Here is a 22176-nt window from a genome sequence, read left to right on the forward strand (position 1 = left end):
CAGCTAACGTGCGCGTTTGTGCGAAGCTGCTAGTGATTGCTGTTGTCCGGTGGGAATTATGAATATCCTTTGTGAAATTACGCCACTACCCTTGTATGTTTGGCGGGTGTGTAGTGAGTGGATGGGGATGTTTTGGATAATTCGGAGGCTTTTGAAAGCGACGAGTGAACGGACGGACCGGGGTGTCCGTGGAGGGAACGGGGGAGTGGTCGGGTGGGCTGGAGAGCATCGTGGACGGTGGAGCTTCGGGGCAGTTGGCCAATCGATGTGCTTACCGCGAGTGGCTGTTGTTGACTTGCGATCAATATGTTCAAATTTGGGCTCATTAGATCGGCTGTCATCATGTCGTGGAAGAAATTTTTCAATGTAAACGAAACACAACAATACACATTACATAATTGGAGAGAAATTTTTTTTCTCTAATTGTATAATAACATGTGTAGTTTCCTTAATTTTAACTCAATTAAAGTAATAATTTCTCAAGTAAAAATTTATAATTATTGATCACTTAACTCATCGGAACTTGCAGACACTGAACTCTGTTAAAATTTTCTTCAACATACCACTCATTTTAACTTTTTGAAAAGCATAGAAAATGCGTTCCATAATTCCATTTTATTTGATTGATCAGTGGATCCACTAACCAACTAATTGACAAAATTAAGGTAATGATTCGATTTGCAGCACGATTAGACCTCAAAGACGACGACAATACAGTTTGTTGTTAGGAAAGGGGACAACTTGCGGCCACGTGGTTGGATGGTTGGGCCTTTGAGGCCCACGTTCGAGGGTTTCGGGGTGGGCTATGTCTAGTGGGACCAAGGCCTGTACGAATTGTTATATGTTGGCCCAGCCAATTCTAGCTTTGTCTTTGCTTTTTCAACTTTATTTGTAAAATTACCTTCCTTGGAGGGACAAAATTAACTGTACCAGTCACCGCCCCCCTTAGCACTAGTCTTTTAATGATATAATAAATAGGCACCCCTACCTAAGATGAAAACCACAATATACATGACAAAACTTTTCCGATATCACGTTGTATTCACTGTAACGTGAAATATATTATAGTTTTAGATTTTGTGAAGTACTTTGTGTGCTTTTTCACTTTTACTTTCGAATTTGGAATATCGTCTTCTAATAGTGAGAACAAATTTACGATTAAATTAATAGCTAGATGATAAGTTCGTATAAATAATGATTAATACTTGTCGAGAGAAAAAAAAATCACCTTCCGTCGTTGGCTCCTGTTTTGACCATGTGGTCGGCGGCCATCATTCATAACAATCTTTCTTGATCCCTTCCTTCTCCCTTTTTATTTTACTTTGATCATCGGTGCCGAATCGTCATCATAAAACGCTATAGTCGCTAGTATTCTAGTTTTTAGCACACATACACATCCAACACAAGGTATTGGCTCTAGTTGGCAATGGCAGCTTCAACATGGATTTGGAGATGCACAAAGTGTGGAAGTTGTCGAATTGCATAGGTTAGGGTTTAGTCAATACAGTACTATTGGTTTAGCCAGTACGGTGCTATGACTCACTTCGGAATGCGGAGAGGATGTGGGGCGGCGGTGCTATTTGGTTCTTTAGTTTTGATTCTGTTTTTTAATAATTTTCATAAACTTTTTTGGTTCTGATTGTTTTCTTTAGGAAAGTTTTGTTCTTTTTTATTTTTGTGTTGGATCTCTTTCATATCTGTGCGTAGAGGTGGAGCTGCAATAAGTTGAAGAGGAAGACTCTCACCATAAGAGTAATCCACCACTTATAAGAAAAATATTAGTTTTGTATGTATTTTGCTCGAAGCTAAACAATTCATATCAATAAAATAAAATTCACAATGATCCGTACAAAATGTCTCGAAAAAAATTTAACTTGCAAAAATTTGTCACACATTATACTGATACTATTTAGTGTTTGCATTCAGAAAATTCACGTGCACTCTAAATTTTTTATGTTAAAAAATGCGAAATATAAATTTTAGAATGTCAATACAACACCTACACATTAATACATAACTCAGTTGTCGAGCAAAAAATAATCACAAAACGACATGTGGATTTTTTGGTGAAGCTGACAAATTTACCCTCAAGGCATACTGGGTCTCCTACACGTGAGCAGTGGAGAATCATCAATCAACCAAATCAGGAGTACACAAATCAGGTAACAAGTTCAATTTTGTCTCATCCATCCTAATTCCATAACCTCCAAAAACCTCCCAAAACATTTATTTTATTATGATAATTAGCCAATTAATATATTTATATCTAATTAATATATTAATTGCTAATTAAATCACCAAATAACACCCCAAAACACACTTAAAGGCCGGCCACACCCCATTCCCTATATATATGACCTTATTTCTTCTAAAAAGCTAAGTTCTCATTCTCTTGCCAAACTCCCAAAAAACTCTCCAAATACTTTTCTCTATAAATTCTAACTTTGGCATCGGAGGTTCTTCGGCCAAAGCCCTCCCAATTCATCATGGGCGCGTGAGGCTCTTGGCCTTGACCTAAGGTGTTAATTGTTTTGTAGGTGCAATTTTGTCCAAGAAGAAGAATGCGAAAATTTGCATCCACAAATTGGTGCTTTAATTGAGAGTTGAAATCCATACTCGTAGAAGACTCTCGCATAAAAAGGTTTTTTCTCTATGACAAGCAATGACCTCTGCCACACCACCTCCTTGGCCTATGACAAGCCGACTCCTGGTCCTTGCCAGCCGACGTGCCGCACCACCCCGACGACTGCCCCGTGGCAGCACCTCCCAATAAGAAGACAATGAGAATTAAGTTTTTATTACATTGGTGTGGCACGGAGAAGACGAAAAAAGCAATGAAAGACGATTCTTTGCACGGGCAAGATGTAGAAGATTGTTAGAGGAGGGGGGAACAAATATCCTCTAAGCTCTCTCTCTCTTGTAGGAATGATCTAATTTCATATTAAAGAGTGAATCTACATCAAAACAGGAAACAATCATGAGTTTCCTAGAGCAAGAAGATCTCTACACCTGTTGCACTTTCCTATGAGCAGCCTAGCAGGTGTGGGAACATTTGTGGAGCAAAAAATAATCACAAAGCGACACATGAATTTTTGGGTAAAGATGACAAATTTTCCCTCGAGGCATACCAGGTCTCCTACACGTGAGCAGTGGAGAATCATCCATCAACTAAATCAGGAGTACCTAAAATATGTAACAAGTTCAAATTTGTCTCATCCATCCTCATTCCATAACCTCCCAAAACATTTCTTTTATTATGATAATTAGCCAATTAATATATTTATACCTAATTATTATATTAATTGCTAATTGAATCACCAAATAACACCCCAAAACACACTTAAATGTCGGCCACACCCCATTCCCTATATATATATATTACCCTATTTATTTTAAAAAGCTAAGTTCTCATTCTCTTGCAAAACTCCCAAAGAACTCTTCAATTACTTTTTTCTCTAAATTCTAACTTTGGCATCGGAGGTTCTTCGACCAAAGCCCCCCATTCATCGTGGGCGCGTGAGACTCTTGGCCTTGACTTAAGGTGTTAATTGTTTTGTAGGTGCAATTTTGTCAAAGAAGAAGAAGGCGAAAATTTACATCCACATCAGTCCTATCATGATTGTAGTAATTTTTGTTCACAAGTTTCGGCCAAAAAAATCCAAGCTCGCGAATGTCGATAATGTTAGGTAAATCGAATTTTTATAGGAAATTGACAAACTAAGTGATGTGTCACCGATATAAAAAGCACTTTAATCAACAGTTAAATAATAATCAAATCCAAAAAATTATGTCATATAATTTATAAAGTTTGGTCTAAATAATTTATCCTAAAGTTTTTTAGAAAAACTAATGAAAATGACTTGAAAACTTTGAGTTTGAATCAAAAGTACAAACATGTGTTGTAAGTGAATAGTACTAGGAGTTACTTTTTAGAGTAAAAATATCATTTTCTTTAAAAGTGAACAGTACTAGAAATGTTTCGTTAAAACTTTCAAGACAAACATGTATTGTAAGTGAATAGTACCAGTAATTACTTTTTAAAGTAAAAATATCATTTTCGTTAAAAGTGAAAAGTATTGAAAATATTTCGTTAAAACTTCTAAATGTTTTTTTCACAAAACGCACAAAGTACAATACAACTATACAGGTATACAATCCACCGACAGTACCATTTCGCTACACTACAACAAGTCCACGGGCCACACGACTGGGTTCCGACCGGAGGCAAAATCTGACCCGTCGCTCCATCCCATCAGCGAACAAATCCAACGGCCCCAAACCAACGTTCTATTTCAGAACCAAACAACGAAACGTAACCAGCCAAAAAGAGAAGCCCCAAAAGAGAAAGCGAGTGGGGGGTCGACGTTGTTTGATTGCCAATAAAAGCATCGAATCGGAGAAAATTTGCCGAAGCTGCAACGATGATGATGCAGTCGACGAGAGCTGCCGCCATTGAAATCTTCAGCTTCTGCGTCCGTCACTGAAATGGGTGGGGCACCAATCGCAATCACCAACTGCCGCGAGCTACCGAGCTGTTCGTTGAGCCGCCGCTTTCGCTTCCGATCCAAGTCTGCGTCGCCATCATCAGCACCACCACCAGCTTCCACTTCGTGCTTTTCTTTCCCGCGCTCTTCAAAGCTATGATCATTTGCCTCGCACCCTCTATTGGATCTCAGCTGCAGATCCACCTCCGTAATAATCAAAGCCAATACCAGTTTCAAGCTCTCTCATGGACCCGGCCTCTCGCCCAGCTGTAGTCATCGACAATGGAAGTGGGTACGTAATTAAGCTGGCAAACTGTTCGATGAAAAGCCCCAATTGACTTTTCTCTGTTTTTTTTTTTCCGATTGAATTTCGGGTTGCACCTATTATCCCCCACCAGTTTGTTAAAATTCCCAGAAGGATTTTGCTCTAATATGTGCATTTGCATCCATATTTTGTAGGTATACTAAGATGGGTTTCGCTGGAAATGTCGAGCCGTGTTACATTGTTCCGACTGTAGTTGCCTTAAATGAATCGTTTTTGAACCCGTCCAGAACCTCCTCCAAGGCCGGCTGGGTAGCGCAGCACAATGCTGGCGTGATGGCTGATCTTGATTTCTTTATAGGGGATGAGGCGCTGGAAAGATCTCGATCTAGTACGACTTACAATCTGAGCTATCCCATTCGACAGGGCCAGGTCGAGAATTGGGATTCAATGGAGCGGTTCTGGCAGCAATGTATATTTAACTACTTGCGTTGTGATCCTGAAGACCATTATTTTCTTTTAACTGAGAGTCCGCTTACTGCCCCGGAGAGCCGGGAGTATACGGGCGAAATCATGTTCGAAACTTTCAATGTTCCTGGCCTTTACATTGCCGTGAATTCAGTACTTGCTCTTGCAGCTGGTTACACTACCTCTAAGGTTGGTATTGAAAGTTCAAGATGTTTATTGTATTATTTCGTGTTATGAGATATGTGTTACCCGAAGTGCTTAGTAATGTGTGTTATCTCGATCGTTTCCTCTTTGATTGACCTATAATTTTCTTAGTGTGAGATGACAGGGGTTGTAGTGGATGTTGGAGATGGGGCAACTCACATTGTACCTGTTGCAGAAGGTTATGTTATTGGGAGCAGCATCAAGTCGGTTCCTATTGCCGGGAAAGATGTCACTCTATTCGTCCAGCAGCTTATGCGGGTATGCTGTATTCCATTCCTTTTTTATTCTTATTACCTTTGGTGTCATCATGAAAAAATGATTAGCTAGGGTTAGCGTTTGGAACCAGACAGTACTGCGTATGAAACTTTGAAAAATTTCATCCATAATGCAATTACGCAATATGGCTAATTAAGAGTACTTAAGGTTTACAGATAAAGTGTTTGTGAGCTAATGCTTCTTGCAATATATTCAGGAAAGAGGCGAGAATGTGCCACAAGAAGACTCTTTTGACGTAGCTCGCAGAGTGAAGGAAATGTATTGCTATACTAGTTCTGACATAGTCAAGGTGAACTTTACTTCCATGACCATAATAAGTTTTGAAGACCTTGGTACAAAGTGGTGCAATTTTTCTTATACCTGTTGTAAATTGTTATGAGCGACTAAGTATATTGCAAGTTCACAACTACTTGTGTTACTTGGTTCATTTGTGTGAGTTTATATTCTATTAGGATATTGTTTTGATGACAAACTCTTGTTTCTCTAATGATTGCAGGAGTTTAATAAGCACGACAAAGAACCCTCCAAGTATATTAAGCAATGGAGAGGCATTAAGCCAAAGACAGGGGCGCCCTACTCTTGTGACATTGGCTATGAACGATTTCTGGGTCCAGAGGTTTACTTCCCCTCCTCCTGAAACTTACTTTTTTCTTTGCCTAGAAGGAAAATTGCTCCCCTATTTTTACAATCACTGCTTGTTGGCTAATCTGTCTCAAATTTTTAACAGGTTTTCTTCAATCCTGAGATTTATAGCACAGACTTCACCACTCCCTTACCAGTTGTAATTGACAAGTGTATTCAGTCTGCTCCAATTGACACCAGGAGGTCTTTGTATAAGGTGACGTAGGCTTCAGAAGAAGTTAATAAATGGGATGTGTTTTAATTGAAGGAATAAGAATTAAGGAAAACTAACGAAAAGTCCACAAAAACTTTAGTTTTAATGAAAAGGGACAAATAAAGGTGTAGTGAATAGTGCAAGGGAAAGGGAAATGTGGTTTTTCGTTAAAAGTGAACAGTACCGGGAGTGTTTCGTTAAAACTCCCTAAGAATTAATATGCTGTATAGCTACAATTTGGTTGTTGGACATTGTAACGATGTTCAGGATCTATTACTGAATGATCTTTGGACACTGGTTGAATAGTCTCTTTATTTTTGCCTTAATATCTAAGTACTGTTTTCTACAACTTCATTTGACTGTACATACATTGGTTCGTAGTTGTTTTTAAACTTTAGCACTAATTTCCTCCTATATTCATAGTCCCGTGCTTGAATTGTTTTAGCTCTAAGGTCCAGACCTAGTCCCATACAAATATTTTTATTCATATGTAAAATAGCCAATGGTTATAGTACTATGACCTCATGTAATTAGTTATCTTCATTCTTGTATTTAAGATTTCTTGATGCAATTTATTGATTTAGTCATACTATTGTTACTGTTATTCTCAGAATATAGTGTTGTCTGGAGGTTCAACCATGTTCAAGGACTTCCATAGGAGGTTGCAACGGGATATAAAGAAGATTGTTGATGCCCGGCTTCTTGCATCTGAAGCTCGAGTTGGCGGTGAAGTAAAAGTAAGCATTTTAATATTAAATGTGTGTGCAACGTGTATTTGTCTATAAACTTGTTTACATGTGCACTGTACTTACAATACATGAGTTTGATTTTTATTTTCTTTTGGGCATTCAGTCACAGCCAGTGGAAGTGAATGTAGTTAGTCATCCCATCCAGAGATTTGCAGTTTGGTTTGGAGGCTCTGTACTTGCATCCACACCTGAATTCTTTGCGGTATGAATTTCTTCTTGTAATCTGTGGGCATGACGATTATGAATTTCTTTCCATCTCATATACACTTCGATCGATATGTTGGACCTATTTGTAGTAACCTTCGTATCTCCTTTGAGTTTCCCTTGTATTTATTTATCTAATTATGTGCACCGATTACCATCTCCTCAGATTTGTAAACGTTTTTGTTAATATATGATACCCTTCAGTCCAGTTATTCAACCTTCGAATGGCATCAAGGGGAACTTAACTGATCATGGAGGATGAGACCTCCTCCTCTCCCAAATCATACAAAGAATCGAATTTGATTTTGATAGCAACCTCAGCATTTGATACTGAGCTTTCACCTTCTTTCATATTTTATATTTAAAACTGCCGAACTGTCATTCTTCTGTTGCTAAATTCTTGTTGTATACTGAGAAGTTTCTATTGGTACAGGCTTGCCATACAAAAGAAGAGTACGAGGAATACGGCGCAAGCATATGCAGAACAAATCCTGTTTTCAAGGGGATGTATTGATGCAAATATCGATTTTGGATGGATCACTTGCTGGCCATTCCTGATAAAAATGGTATTCCCCGTCAATTCCACCTCCTACACGCTCAGTAATTTTACTTCCTGAATCTGCCTGGTCAGATCTGTACGCATGTGCTGCTAAGGGCAGTGTAAAATATAGTTTATCAGTTGTTAATTTTGTAATTGTAAGAGAAATTTCATTAGGAGGCAATAGGGGTCCTAAAAGCAGATAGGAAAATAGTCTGCAGTGTTTTTTAGTCCGAGCGGCCCCTGAAAGGATCAGACGAGAATCGTGATGCGGGTAGACATGAACCTGCCTGAAATATGGAGTTTTGATGTTCAGCTTAGATAGATAGAGTTTGCTTAAGATTGTTACACTGTAGTACATTTCCGGTAGGTAGTTCGATTCTTTCGGATTGGATTGGATTGGATTGTTGTAGCACAATAATTTCTAATTTGAGTTCAAGTATATTTCTATTTCAAGACATTTGTTACAGGTCCTATCGCTTTTCTTTCAACAAAAAAATAGACATTTGTTACAGAAAACACTGATGCGGTTTTATCTCAAATCTAGCACGCACCATCAAAAATTTAAACTTGCTGACGTAGTTTCGCATAACTCAGTTAAGATATCGTAACTTTGACATTTCAATTGTACATAAATATATTTTTCGGAGAATGGAAGTTTACCGGTGTAAATTTTTAAAGACAAGATATTGCAGAAGTGCGTGTAACTTCTGGAATACCATATGGGATGTGACTTCATGTTGTCCTTTCTTCTTATAGTCCTCCTCCCTCGTAAACAAGGAAGGACAATTGGAGATAAGACATTAAGGCGACATGATAGGAGTTGATAAAATGTCAATTACATTCACTCCAAGTTATCCGCATATCACTCTCTCCATGCTTCAAAACTTAACCAGAAAATAAAGCAGTCGATAAAACTAAAAGAGAAAAAACAAAGTTTGGCAAGAAAACACTTGACGTGCTTTTTAATAGAAGCGTTGTTATTGAATGTGCTTTTTTTTTATATTTTTTTTTAAATATTTTTTTATTCCTACAAACCATAGAATAAGCTATATTAAACTACAAGGATGTGGATTGGAAAAGGGAACCTCGAGAGCAAGGACGATTGCTCTTAATTAATTAATTGAGCTACAAGCTACTTGCATTATTGAATTTGAAACTGCTTTTAAATAAAAATATTTTCTAAAGAACATTTTGAAATGAAGTAAAACAAGCATGAGCATTTTAACATTTAGGGCTCTTTTTGAAAATGTTTTTAAAACGGTTAAAAATGTTTTTGGTTAAATTGTTTAAGGACCAATCCTAAATAAAAATGAAAATGAATCATGAAAAAACATTTATGCTTCTTGTAGAAAACACTTTAATTGTTTTTGAAACCTAAACATTTTTAGACATTTTAAAGCACTTCCAAACGAGTCTCCTAATTTGTTGGCCAAATAAGAAAAAAAATCCTAACTTTTTAATATAACAAAAGAAAAAAAAAAACAGCATGGGTTCAAACCGTGTTGGCTTCTAATCTAACATCTAATCTAAAAAATTTATCGTTTAACAAAAAAAAAAAAAAAAAAACGAAAGAAGAAAAAATGAAAATAAAATTACAGTCTAGAGTTAACAGGAATTTACAGACCACCGAAAGAGAAGAAGGTACAAACTTTGACTCGATCGAATGGAATGCGTGTATGGTATCACTGTGTGTGGACATTGCGTAGAAAATAAATATTAAAAATCCAAACACAGATAGAAAGAAAGAGAATCGCTTAGTTGATGTTTGTTGATATTGATGAGAAGACGCAGCTGCTGCTGCTGCTGCTGCGAGTCTGTCGGACGCTTCGGTACTAGTAGCTCAGCCTGAGAGAGATATCATTTGTAAGACAACAACAACATCCTCTGCAAATCGAACATGTTCGAATCTCCTCGTCCCATGATTCTTTGTTTCCATTGTCTCCTACGCATTTTCTGTTAAATCTCGTTAAGCTAAGTGTTGTTATAAGGTCAAATCTTGATGGGTGTTTGTGTTTTCTGTTTCTTCTCTCAGATTTGCAGTTTCATTTATTTTCTGCGATTCTGTGACCCGCGTGTGCTTGGGTTAATCTGATATTTAATTAATGTAATTATCCTGTGATTTGTCAAGTGGATTATGGTATTTTTGATTTGGGTTTTGATTTATCTTTTTCCCAGCAATTTTATGAGATGGGTAATTGGTGGGCGGTGGACATTTTGTTGCTGCTGTTGTTTTCTTTAGATCGTGTTATTGTCTTTTTGTCGTCGATGATGATCGAAGTTATATACTGTTTTGAATTTGATTAGTTGATGATGGAAGATGGGCTGTTTTGTATTTCTTTAGTTGCTAAATATGTTGTTACAACTTCCTTGTATCCTCATAGTTTCATAGTTGTTACCTCGTTTTCATGCTGTATATCCGAGGTAGCAAACCGATTTGGGATGTTCGGGTCCTCTTCTTACTTTCTGTGGTTAACTTATGTTTGTATTCGGATCTGTATCTATCTGTACATCTAGTTTGCAGTATGAGACGGGTCTAAGAACGGTTCTTTTTCTTGGTTATGTATTATATAGGTAGAGATAGAGATTGGTCAACCCCACGTCGAGTATATATTAGTTGGCCTAGATGGATCCGATGGGTGATGAGCAAATAGATTATGAAGATGAGGAATATGGTGGGTCTCAGAAGCTTCAGTATCAGGGAAGTGGAGCCATCTCTGCGCTTGCAGATGAAGAGCCGATGGTAGAAGATGATGAGTACGATGATCTCTATAATGATGTTAATGTTGGAGAGGGTTTCATGCAGATGCACCGATCTGAGGCACCAGTGCCACCTGGTGGCGTTGGCAATGGAGGACTCCAAGCACAGAAAACTAATGTTCCTGAACCAAGAGCTCGAGCTGGTGTCTCTCAGGACCTGAAAATTCCTGGGGTTTCAGTTCAAGGGAAGTATTCTGGTGCTGGGGCCCAGTTTCCGGAACAGAATCAGCCACCAGTGGCGAAGGAGCCAGAACTGGGATCCACAGGTTATGTGGGTGGGGCTTCTGGATCACAGAAGGGGAGGGTTATGGAGATGACTCATGATACTCAAGTCAGACAAATGGGGTTTCAGGGGTCAACAACTATACCCCCAAATGTCGGTATTGATTCTTCTGATATTACCGGAAAAGGTAATAGTGAGTATATTCCGTCACTGAATCCTGGCACTGCTGGTCCTCCAGGAGCTGCACAGATACCGACTAATCAAATGAGTATCAAGATAAATGCTAATCGTCCAATGGTTAATGAAAACCAAATCCGGCCACCAATTGAGAATGGTTCGGCTATGCTGTTTGTGGGAGAACTACATTGGTGGACAACTGATGCTGAGATCGAAAGTGTTTTATCTCAGTATGGAAGGGTCAAGGAAATTAAGTTTTTTGACGAGAGGGCAAGTGGTAAGTCCAAAGGGTATTGTCAGGTTGAGTTTCATGATCCAGCTTCTGCGACTGCATGCAAAGAGGGAATGGATGGTTATGTTTTCAACGGGAGAGCTTGTGTTGTAGCTTTTGCTTCTCCGCAGACCTTGAAACAGATGGGAGCTTCTTATTTGAGCAAATCACAAGGCCAGGCTCAGGCTCAGCAACCAGGAAGAAGGCCCATGAATGATGGTGTTGGGAGGGGGGCAGGTGTGAATTTTCAAGCGGGAGACACAGGAGGGAGGAATTTTGGAAGGGGTGGATGGGGACGAGGTGGACAGGGAGGAAGAGGTCCTGGAGGTGGAGGACCAATGAGGGGAAGAGGAGGGGCCATGGGTGTGAAGAATATGGTTGGGAATCCTGCTGGTGTTGGAACTGGTGCTAATGGAGGAGGCTATGGACAGGGCCTCGGAGGTCCTGGATTTGGTGGTCCTGTAGGAATGATGAATCCACAGGGTATGATGGGTTCTGGATTTGATCCAACATATATGGGTCGAGGAGGCGGTTATGGAGGGTTTCCAGGTCCTGCCTTTCCTGGAATGCTTCCTCAATTTCCTGGTGTTAACACAATGGGACTTGCCGGGGTGGCTCCTCATGTAAACCCAGCTTTCTTTGGCAGGGGAATGGCAGCTAATGGGATGGGGATGATGGGTTCTTCTGGAATGGAGGGACATCACGCAGGGATGTGGAATGACCCAAGCATGGGGGCCTGGGGAGGAGAAGAACATGGTCGAAGAACTAGGGAGTCAAGTTATGGTGGTGATGATAATGCTTCTGAGTATGGATATGGTGACACAAATAATGAGAAAGGAGCAAGGTCAAGTGCTGCCTCGAGGGAAAGAGAACGGGGATCTGAGCGTGACTGGTCAGGAAACTCTGAGAGGAGGCATCGTGATGGTAGAGAACAAGACTTTGAAAGGTCTGAAAGGGGGGAGCACAGGGAGCATCGTTACAAGGAAGAAAAAGATAGTTATCGAGAACATCGGCAGAGAGATCGTGATGGGGTTTATGAGGATGACTGGGACAGAGGTCAGTCTTCTTCAAGACCTCGTAGTCGTAGCAGGTCCAAAGCAGTGCCAGAGGATGATCATCGGTCTAGATCAAGGGATGTTGATTATAAGAGGAGACGGTTGCCATCTGAGTGACAGAGTTAGATCGTTACCTTCTATGGCAGGTCTTTGAGAGACTGCAGAATATAAATTCTGACTATTACTATATGTAGCTTTTGATACGTACAGTGAATCTGCATTCTTCCTCTGGGCTTCACCGGGCCTACTGCCTACCGATAAGCGTGGTTTCTTGAAGGAGAAGTAAGTTCTCCCAGTGTGCATAGGAGGGAAGGATCAGTTCCCCCTTTGCTTTATTATACTGCTTTCCACAGAACATTTAGCTGTCACTATTAATATTTGTGTGCTTAAAAACAATTAGTAACTTTTAGTAGCATACCGATGAAGATATAGCTGTGGGGTTTGGCCACTCATTTCCTGCAGTAGTATCTTCTTGGTTTAATAACTATGCTACCTAATTTCTTCAAGACAATTGCTTTATTGGGTTTGTGGATATTATATTTTGAAAACTTCTTGTGCTCCATGTGATTGTGGGAGTTCTTCTCTTTCTATATTATATCTTGAGTAAATAGCATGAGAGATTTTGGCATGATTGGTACGTTGTTACGGATAGCTTTGACCTGAAAACAGAAAAAACAATTGGGGAGGGACTCACTTGATGTCATTGTTGTCTAATGTGTCTCATACCTATTGGGAAGTTAATTACACAATGAATTGGATACCGTTAACTTTGGTTGCTATGTTCTTTTTCCCTTTCTTGCTCTTATTATTATTCTTAAGTGGCCGTTATAGATTATGAGGTGGTGTCTTGAAAGTTATTTTATTTGATGTCTATTGACATGCGGGTTTTCTTTTAATCATCATATCCAGGGAGTAGAGTGGGCAAATCCTTCTTTTCATTATTGAATCAGCCTGTGCTGGTCACATGGCGGAGGATGTGTTTTATGGATGCGTTGCCAACTGTGCAAAAGAAATGAATGTTCTCGAACTAGTGAAATATTTAATGGAGACTTGTCATTGTGCATGTAACAAATGACTGTCTGTGTGTAATCGTAGACTTCTTGTATTAGGTACACATGTAATGCCCTCTTTTTTTGTTTCTATGACTGTATTAGGATTTTAGGCTTAGCATTGAGCTTGTAAAAGTCTTGTACAATGTGCTTAGTTGTACATATTCAGTGTGTTGTAACTGTTGTTGCCTGCTCTATGCACTATAGGGAGTTAGGATTGAGCCATTGATAAGTTGTAACAAGAAGCCACCGTGCTAAATTGTAATTAGTCAGTGAGATTTGTACAAGCCAGTTTCTGCTGAAGCCACTTCCTGTAAAGAATCTTACTTTTTTCTGTATTATATGTAACTGTGAGTAGTGTGGGGTTAGGGGTTGTGAGTTGCAAGTCAGTGCTGCATTGTAAATGAGTTGGAACGGAAACAGTTGTTTAGACTAGGGTTTGTTTTTCTCTCCAGGGAGACATATTCTGTGCTCCTTATGTACATTTTTTGGACGTAGTTTTGTAACTCTCATCATAGATTTCATGTCATCTATTTCTCAACAATGTATCGCTTAGTGAGGTTGTCTGAAATGGTTGTTTTGACAAGTTGTATGGTTTCTCAACAATGTATTTTAGAAATTTGGTGTATTGGCATGTTTAGTGCATGAGAAGCTGCATCGTTCTTGAGGGAGGCGTTTATTGGAAATGCTTTGCTTTACATGTCTTCCTGCTGGCAGTATTGAAGGATTGTGCTTTGTTTGAATTACCATCATATAAACTTTCGTTGTATCTTCATTTTTCTCTCCTTTCTGTTTTTTTCGTATTCAGTTTCTGTATTAGTATAAAGTAACTGTGCATGTACTGTCCTGCTGTTGTTTGAGTTCTGCCCTTGTAATTTTCGTGTTAAGCTTCGTAGTTGCCTATTCTGTATGAAGTAACTGATACTCTAGGTGCAATTCACAGTTGATGGAATAATTTTCACGAGGCAAGCGGAAAGGTTCTTCTGTTTTCTTTTTGGTTTCAGTCTTTTGAGCTCTATAGTTTTTATCTTGAAGCTCTGTTTGTCGGTAATCAATAGTTGAGGGCATTCGTGTCGGTTTTTCTGTTGCATCATAGTTCTTAGCTGCAACTGTTAACTCACAGATGGTCTTTCATTTCTCTGGAATCTCTGCCGTTTTTAAACTGCTTGGTTGTGTTTATTTGAATCTGCGAATGGATTTTGCTTATGTTTAATCGTAGGACATACGAGCGTGCGCGTGACAGCCGTAGACAGGGAGTCTTGGTTTGCATGTTTTGTTAGTTTGTCTCTCCAGTGCCTCGATGGCTATCGTTGTTCTGTTATTTCTGGGATTTCTATTACGAATCTTGTGGATTTTTTAGCAGCTGGTTAGATTATTACCTAGGCAGTGCAGTTTAAAACCAGATCTTGGCAGTGCCTTCATTCTGCATCAAGGCACTTTAACTCCTAGTTGAATTGCTGTAACGAATTATACACCCCCGAGTCCCAATAGATCGTCTTCGATGGAGAAGAACTTTCATGCAACGGTAATATATACCTTCTTACAGTTAAGATGGATTGGTCGGGTATATATCGAGGTCTAGTTCTTCGCAGTTGTTTTGTTCAAAAATTTCAGACTTAAATATGAGGGTTTAAAGGTATAAAATATCGATGATATCGGAAATATTGGTAGTCCAAAAACACGGAAATATCGGAATATTATCGATATCGATAAAAATTGAATAAAAACCACAAAAATTGTAAGAAAAACTTGGAAATTTTTATTGAAGCTTTGCAGTATGTTTATTTAGTCAATTATTAATTAGTTTATCATAAAAAATTGGAAGGAAATACATTGCATGATAGATATAACTGATTTAAGTTGATTATATAGCGAGCTGGCAAACATTGTGATGGTAGAAAATATGTAGTAATTAATGAAAGAAGTTTAAACATACCATAATCATTTATATATAATGAATTAGTACAATATTTTACACTTTATACATTGCATGGTAAGATACATAAGTGACTTAGCAAGGTCTAAAATATCGATGATATCGGAAATATCGGTAGTCCAAAAACACAGAAATTTCGATAGAAATATCGGGATATTATGAATATTTTAGATCATTTTAATACTACAATCTAGCGGTAACAAGTAGAATTACAACACAAAAGAATGACGTTTTAATTTGTAACGACGAAAATATTTTGTTCGATTACGTATGTACGAGCATCCGCTAAGCTCACTAAATATACGGCCAACGAACATAGCGATGCTTCGTTTATTCAAATTTAGGCTCACTCCGAACCTCGTTTATTTCCATTATTCATAATAATATCGAGCACAAACGTTTGCATGGGGATTATACAGTATGCATGCATGCACGGAGCTTAGAACAAGAAGGAGGCGGCGACGCCAGCGGCAACAGCTACTCCCGCGGAGAGCTGTCCAGCGGTGGCAGCGCTAGGATTAGGACCCTCGGCATTACCACTGGCAATGGAGCCGAAAGCCGAATCAGAGACGGGTCCACCAACAGAGCCGGCGGTAACGCTGTCGGCACCACCAGGAGAAGGAGCATCGGAAGCACCAGCACCGGAGCCACCAATGTCACCGCCAGGAGAAGGAGCCTCGGAAGCACCATTGCCGGAGCCACCAACGGCAATGGTTCCCACATCGTTATTGTCAGGGACTGGTCCGGCCGAGGGCACACCAGCGAAGGTTAGGAGGTCGGGTTTGGTGGCGGCGGCGGGGCTGGGGGCGCTGGCAGCGAAGGCCAAACCCACGGTGGCCAACAGAAGAAGAGCAACAACAACTTGTTGGCGTGCCATTTTGTATGATTAAAAGGGTAAAGGGTATAGTTATGCGCGCAGTTGGTTCTCGTTGGTGGGTTTGAGAACACTGCAGGTTAATGGAAAGTGGCGGTGGGTGGTGGTGGGGTTGGGGGAGAAGTGGGTATATATAGGATTCTTTGGGAGGAGGAGATTGGCGGGCGTGGAGGGCGTTGCGGAGTAGAGCTAGGAAAGCCGTCGGTGGCACCGTGGCGCGCAGTTTGTTAGTTGTTGCCGTTATTTTTGGTTGGAAATATCTTTTTTGAATTGAGGTATTTGTCGGTTTGTTTCTCGAACTTGTATAGAGCTGCCAATATCTTTCATAAATTTTAATTTTAGTCAATTACCTCTATAAATTTTTATAATAAGCCAATTTCCCACCCCTCCGGAACTTTAATTTTAGCCGATTACCTCCTAAACTTTTATAAATAGGCAACTTACGCCTATCGTTATATTCTTTTTACCCCCATACAATTGTTATGTACCAAAATGAATGAAAAATTTTAAAATCTAGCGTTAGAGGAAAATTGGGGTATTTGTAAAAGTTCAGAAAAGTAATCGGCTAAAATTAAAATTCAAGGGGAAAATTGGGTAATTATAAAAATTTAGGATGGTAATCAGCTAAAATTAAAGTTCAAGTGAAAATTGACAGTTCTATGCAAATTCTAGAGGACAAATTGGCAAATATCCCTTTGTGAATTCGCTCAAATATAACAAAAAGAATAAAGAGTGGGCCCAAAAAACCAATCTGGGCCGAATAGTGTTTTTGAAGCCCATAAGTAACAGGACATCCAGAGGGCTTCCCACTTCAAACAGTCAAAATCTCAAACCCCAAACCCTAGAAGCAGATGCTTAAACAGAGACGAAGATCCTCGACCTAAACGGAAGAGGGAAAAGCAGTGAGGGTTTGAGGAATAAGTGAATCGGATTTGGTAAGAGAGTGGTGGTGCAGCAATGGCGTTGGCGTTCGACGAGTACGGGCGCCCGTTCATAATACTGAGGGAGCAGGAGCAGAAGTCTCGATTGCGCGGCCTCGATGCTCAGAAGGCCAACATTTCTGCCGGCAAGGCCGTCGCTCGCATCCTCCGGACCTCCCTCGGACCCAAGGGCATGGACAAGATGCTCCAGAGCCCCGATGGCGAAATCACTGTCAGTAAGTATCTCTCTCCTCTCTCTCTCTAGAACTCTTACGCGCACAGAATATGAAGCTTCGTTTCTGCTTGAGTCGCCATTTCTGGTTGATTATTATTTTTTGTTTGGGTATGGATCTATGTGTTCGTCTTTGTATGTTCATTGTGATTTGGATTCAATTTCCTTCGTTTGCGGCGTCCGGCACGATCTTTTTCACTCTGAAATTGCTAATCTTGAAGTTTATATGCTTTTCTTAGCTATGGGTTAGTGTGCGTTTTACCTGATTGTTGGATTAATCCCAGTCCGCTTGTTATTTTTCCCATTTTTGTGCTCGTTTTGTTATAATTATACCTCCCCTGTAGTGTGAACATGGCTATTATGGGTGGAAGTACCCACTTATCTGGATTATAGGCTTTATAATATTGGCTTTGAGATAAACTTTGTGTTACATTACCTTTCTTTTGCGTATTTCAGCAAATGATGGTGCAACGATTCTGGAGCAGATGGATGTCGACAATCAGATTGCGAAGCTGATGGTTGAACTATCCCAGAGCCAGGACTATGAAATTGGTGATGGGACAACTGGAGTTGTTGTGTTGGCTGGTGCACTTCTAGAGCACGCTGAGCGACTGTTAGAGCGCGGTATTCACCCCATCCGTGTTGCTGAGGGATATGAATTGGCATCTAGAATAGCATTTGACCATTTGCAGCATATATCACACAAATTTGAATTTGATCTGGATAATATAGAGCCTCTTGTTGGAACTTGCATGACCACTTTATCGTCCAAGATGTAAGTGAAACTTTTAGATTTTCTTTTCACTTGTATTCGTTGCTGCTGTCTAGTCATAATTATGATGGTAAATTTACTTCACCACTTTGCCATATGATGGCTTTTGTCATCATAATATAATGGATAATTGTATACTCTGGTAGAAGCACGCTTTCTTTTTGAAGAGTTGGATAATTTTTGTGGTTTATTGTAATGGTATACTGTTATTGCTCCACTCCCCGTCTGCGTTTGCAAATTTTTAACAGATTGTTGTGTCAAAGTGTCTTCTATTGTCATTCCATTATTTGCTTGAATTAGAAATTTTCTTGTTCATGCTGTAGTGTGAATCGGTGCAAGCGTGACCTTGCTGAGATTGCTGTGAAAGCAGTTATGGCTGTTGCAGATTTAGAGAGGAAGGATGTGAACCTAGATTTGATAAAAGTAGAGGGGAAAGTTGGGGGTAAGTTGGAAGATACTGAGCTGGTATATGGTATTCTTATTGACAAGGATATGAGCCATCCACAAATGCCAAAGCATATTGAAGATGCAAAAATTGCTATCTTGACTTGTCCCTTTGAGCCACCAAAGCCAAAGACAAAACATAAGGTTGATATTGATACAGTGGAGAAATTTCAGACTCTACGTTTGCAAGAACAGAAGTACTTTGACGACATGGTCCAAAAATGCAAGGTCAGATTGCATCCCCTACTTCCATAATGTTATCACTATTAAAGAAATTCTGAAATTCATGGCTACCATTTGGTTATCTTGGTATTAAGGATGCTTTTCTGTTACTATGTCATCTGGGTACTTATGGATAATCATTGGTTGCAGGATGTCGGTGCTACCTTGGTCATCTGTCAATGGGGGTTTGATGATGAAGCAAATCACCTGTTGATGCACAGGAACTTGCCTGCTGTCAGATGGGTTGGTGGTGTGGAGTTGGAACTAATTGCAATAGCTACAGGTATGCCTTATTTTGAAGACTTTATAGAACTTGAGATTTGGTATATAATTTTTAGCAGTCTATGGATTTTATACTATTTTGTCATCATTCTCCACTAAAAAAATGATGTCTTTATTTATTTTTAGGAGGAAGAATTGTGCCCAGGTTCCAAGAATTGACACCCGAGAAGTTAGGAAAGGTATAGCTCTTTAAGTCTATTATTTGCTAGTTAATTATAATTAGCAAGCAATGTTTCATAACAAGTAGTTATTTTTCCAACATATTTTTTAATTTTTCTTGATTGATATCCGTTTGTCCATGTACATTCCGTTCTTGTAAACATAATAACCCTAACTTGTGGTTTTTTTTCTTTCACTAGGCCGGTATAGTTCGCGAAAAATCATTTGGCACAACCAAAGATCGCATGCTGTACATTGAACACTGTGCAAATTCAAAGGCTGTGACCATATTTATCCGTGGTGGTAGGTTTCTTTACTTGTATCTTACTGTGCAAATTCAAAGGCTGTGACCATATTTATCCGTGGTGGTAGGTTTCTTTACTTGTATCTTTCCTGGTACTTCCAAAGTGACTCAGCATGTCGCTTAAGTGAAAATGATGTCAATAAGATTAGGTAGCGTCAACCGATGAAATGAATATTATGTATGGTTGGCAGATTTTGCAACCTTTCAATTAGCCTGCCTTTTTGTTATCCGTTTCTGTGATTATGTTTATTCATCAAGCCTAATTTAGAGTTCTTATAAGAGGTTTTGGTATTTCCTTTGACTCATTAGGTAACAAAATGATGATAGAGGAGACTAAGCGCAGCATCCACGATGCCCTCTGTGTTGCTAGGAATCTCATCCGCAACAATTCTATTGTCTATGGTGGTGGATCAGCAGAGATATCTTGCTCCGTTGCTGTAGAGGCAGCAGCAGACCGATACCCAGGAGTTGAGCAAGTATGGAGACAGTCTCCTCCCTCTTTTCTTTGAACTTTTATAAAAGTATCAAGTAAATGTTATGATCATATCTTCCTTTTCTCCACAGTATGCCATTAGAGCATTTGCAGATGCTTTGGATGCTGTCCCTATGGCACTTGCAGAGAATAGTGGCCTTCAACCCATCGAAACACTATCTGCAGTGAAGGCCGAGCAGATTAAGGTAAATGAAGCATGATAGCCAATCTATTCTTGACTCTCTCTCTCTCTCTTTCTCTCTCTCTGTGTGTGTATGGTTTGTGATTCTGAATTTTGATCATCAATTTCAACTGTTAATGCAGGAGAACATTCCCTACTACGGAATAGACTGCAACGATGTTGGCACGAATGATATGCGCAAACAGAATGTCTTCGAGACTTTGATCGGGAAGCAGCAGCAAATCTTATTGGCAACACAGGTGGTGAAGATGATACTAAAAATCGATGATGTTATTTCCCCCTCTGACTACTAGTTGGTTTTACCTGGGGACGAATTTCTGTAATTTTGATAGCTTGATTCAGAATTTTGAATGACTCTTTAAGAACGTACTGTTCGCTTGTGGAAACTTGTGTGTAGAATTTGGAGTGGCTTGTAGCATGGTCACTCTTCTTTCCCTTTGTTTAATTGGTGTGAGGTAGGCCAAGTGATTGGTGAAGAATTGGAAGAAAATTGGCATCAACTTGTATCGCTTCATCTATTTGTGGGAATCATAACGGATAAGTTTCCTTCACGATCATTCCATTTATTTCCTTCCGCTTGGAAGAATTTTGGAACTTGACCCTTGTTTTTCACTTACATTCTATCCAATTCTAGCCACCGAACGTGGTCTTACAGTAATTCCGGAACAAGGTCGTTCGATAATCAAGTAACTTGGTACGAGGAAACTCTCGATGTAATTTTTTATATTCTTTTTGAGGAGTGTTTGCGATAGGACGTTTTCGGCAAGATTTTTATCGAGGCTCATTGTTAGTTATACATATTCCTTCTTCATCAATCAATATCGTACTTGAAAAAAAAAAATGAAAAAATGCTTTCTTATTTTCTAGCTCCTTGTCTATTTGTAGATCCACCTCAATGCCAGTTGATAGAAAGATGCCATCGTGCTCAAGATTTGTCAGTCTTCCCAATGTGCATGTTGCTCTCAATGTCTGATGGTGAAATCATTTCATATGTGAAAACTTGGGACTTGAGATTTTGTCTTCATAGCAAATTTTGAACTCTTAGATAATAAAGATCCAATCTTTCCATGTGTGGCTTCTAAGATTTATATCTGCATCCAACATCATAATTAGCAAAGCTTATAAAATTTTGCTTAATTTAACGGTTAAATGTACGATTAAGAATGTAAAATAACATAATGTACACGATACATTGCCGTATAGTAGGCCCCTAAATTCAGAAATAAACTTTAGAAATAAAGTAGTGGGGAATGAGAAACCTGCAATGCCCCATTTATTTATTTATTTTTCATTTCTAAATGAAACTCTGCCGACCATATAGTTTGCTATTCTGGAGGGCACAGTGATAACATGGGTCGATTAGGAATTGTGGTGGCAACATTTATGGCAAACTGGGGGCAGAAAATTTAATAGTAAGCACTTGGGTTGGTTGTGGCTGTTGGATTGGATGGAGGCAACGTGAAACGCTTGGATGTTCTGCAAATTTGTCAAAACTCGTACATATCCTGTTGAAAATCATCCACTTTTGGTCTGCAGAAGAAGAAGATGGTGGCCCCATAAATTCAGTCCAGTGACAGCATTTATTTACTCACAACTTTAGCTCAACTCATCCGTAACCACTGCACCGACCCCATGTGAGTGGCACTCTAGCATTATATTCGTGACAACCATGTATCGTGCTAATAAAACAAACGTGGGATATTTATGCCATGCAAATTCTTCTTCAAATTAGAACCTCAATGCATATCCGCCGAGTTTCAACGACTAGTTGTACATCTCTCTCATTACGTAAATAAAATATG

The 22176-nt window shown here is 39.3% G+C and overlaps 4 protein-coding genes across 6 annotated transcripts; 3 read left to right on the forward strand and 1 right to left on the reverse strand.

Annotated features, from left to right (window-relative positions):
• Positions 1 to 4295: 4295 nt before the first annotated feature.
• On the forward strand, positions 4296 to 8476 carry LOC126597170 (actin-related protein 3). Its single transcript, XM_050263938.1, has 9 exons — positions 4296 to 4776; positions 4944 to 5403; positions 5530 to 5676; positions 5891 to 5983; positions 6191 to 6310; positions 6422 to 6532; positions 7141 to 7266; positions 7382 to 7480; positions 7916 to 8476. Exons 1-9 carry the CDS (start codon positions 4730 to 4732, stop codon positions 7994 to 7996), a joined length of 1284 nt encoding a protein of 427 aa, XP_050119895.1. The 5' UTR covers positions 4296 to 4729; the 3' UTR covers positions 7997 to 8476.
• A 1229-nt stretch (positions 8477 to 9705) lies between these two features.
• Positions 9706 to 14141, forward strand: LOC126596460 (uncharacterized). Of its 3 annotated transcripts, XR_007613972.1 has the most exons (3): positions 9706 to 9886; positions 10595 to 12788; positions 13416 to 14141. XR_007613972.1 is itself a non-coding variant. In XM_050263050.1 (2 exons), exon 2 carries the CDS (start codon positions 10647 to 10649, stop codon positions 12621 to 12623), a length of 1977 nt encoding a protein of 658 aa, XP_050119007.1. In that variant the 5' UTR covers positions 9706 to 10026; positions 10599 to 10646; the 3' UTR covers positions 12624 to 13068. The 3 variants fall into 3 exon arrangements, 2 of the variants coding, with proteins under 2 accessions (XP_050119007.1, XP_050119006.1); XM_050263050.1 differs by lacking the exon at positions 13416 to 14141 and having other exon boundaries at positions 9706 to 10026; positions 10599 to 13068; XM_050263049.1 differs by lacking the exon at positions 13416 to 14141 and having other exon boundaries at positions 9706 to 9922; positions 10595 to 13068.
• Positions 14142 to 15930: 1789 nt separating this feature from the next.
• LOC126596843 (anther-specific protein BCP1-like) lies at positions 15931 to 16368 on the reverse strand. The gene has a single exon (XM_050263498.1). It carries the CDS (start codon positions 16366 to 16368, stop codon positions 15931 to 15933), a length of 438 nt encoding a protein of 145 aa, XP_050119455.1.
• Positions 16369 to 17181: 813 nt separating this feature from the next.
• On the forward strand, positions 17182 to 20925 carry LOC126596356 (T-complex protein 1 subunit epsilon). The gene is made up of 9 exons (XM_050262912.1): positions 17182 to 17521; positions 17974 to 18292; positions 18613 to 18961; positions 19106 to 19238; positions 19364 to 19416; positions 19597 to 19699; positions 20010 to 20176; positions 20265 to 20378; positions 20497 to 20925. Exons 1-9 carry the CDS (start codon positions 17323 to 17325, stop codon positions 20665 to 20667), a joined length of 1608 nt encoding a protein of 535 aa, XP_050118869.1. The 5' UTR covers positions 17182 to 17322; the 3' UTR covers positions 20668 to 20925.
• The last annotated feature ends 1251 nt before the right edge of the window (positions 20926 to 22176 follow it).

The sequence above is a fragment of the Malus sylvestris genome, chromosome 13, assembly GCF_916048215.2.
Source record: "Malus sylvestris chromosome 13, drMalSylv7.2, whole genome shotgun sequence".
Lineage (NCBI taxonomy): Eukaryota > Viridiplantae > Streptophyta > Magnoliopsida > Rosales > Rosaceae > Malus > Malus sylvestris.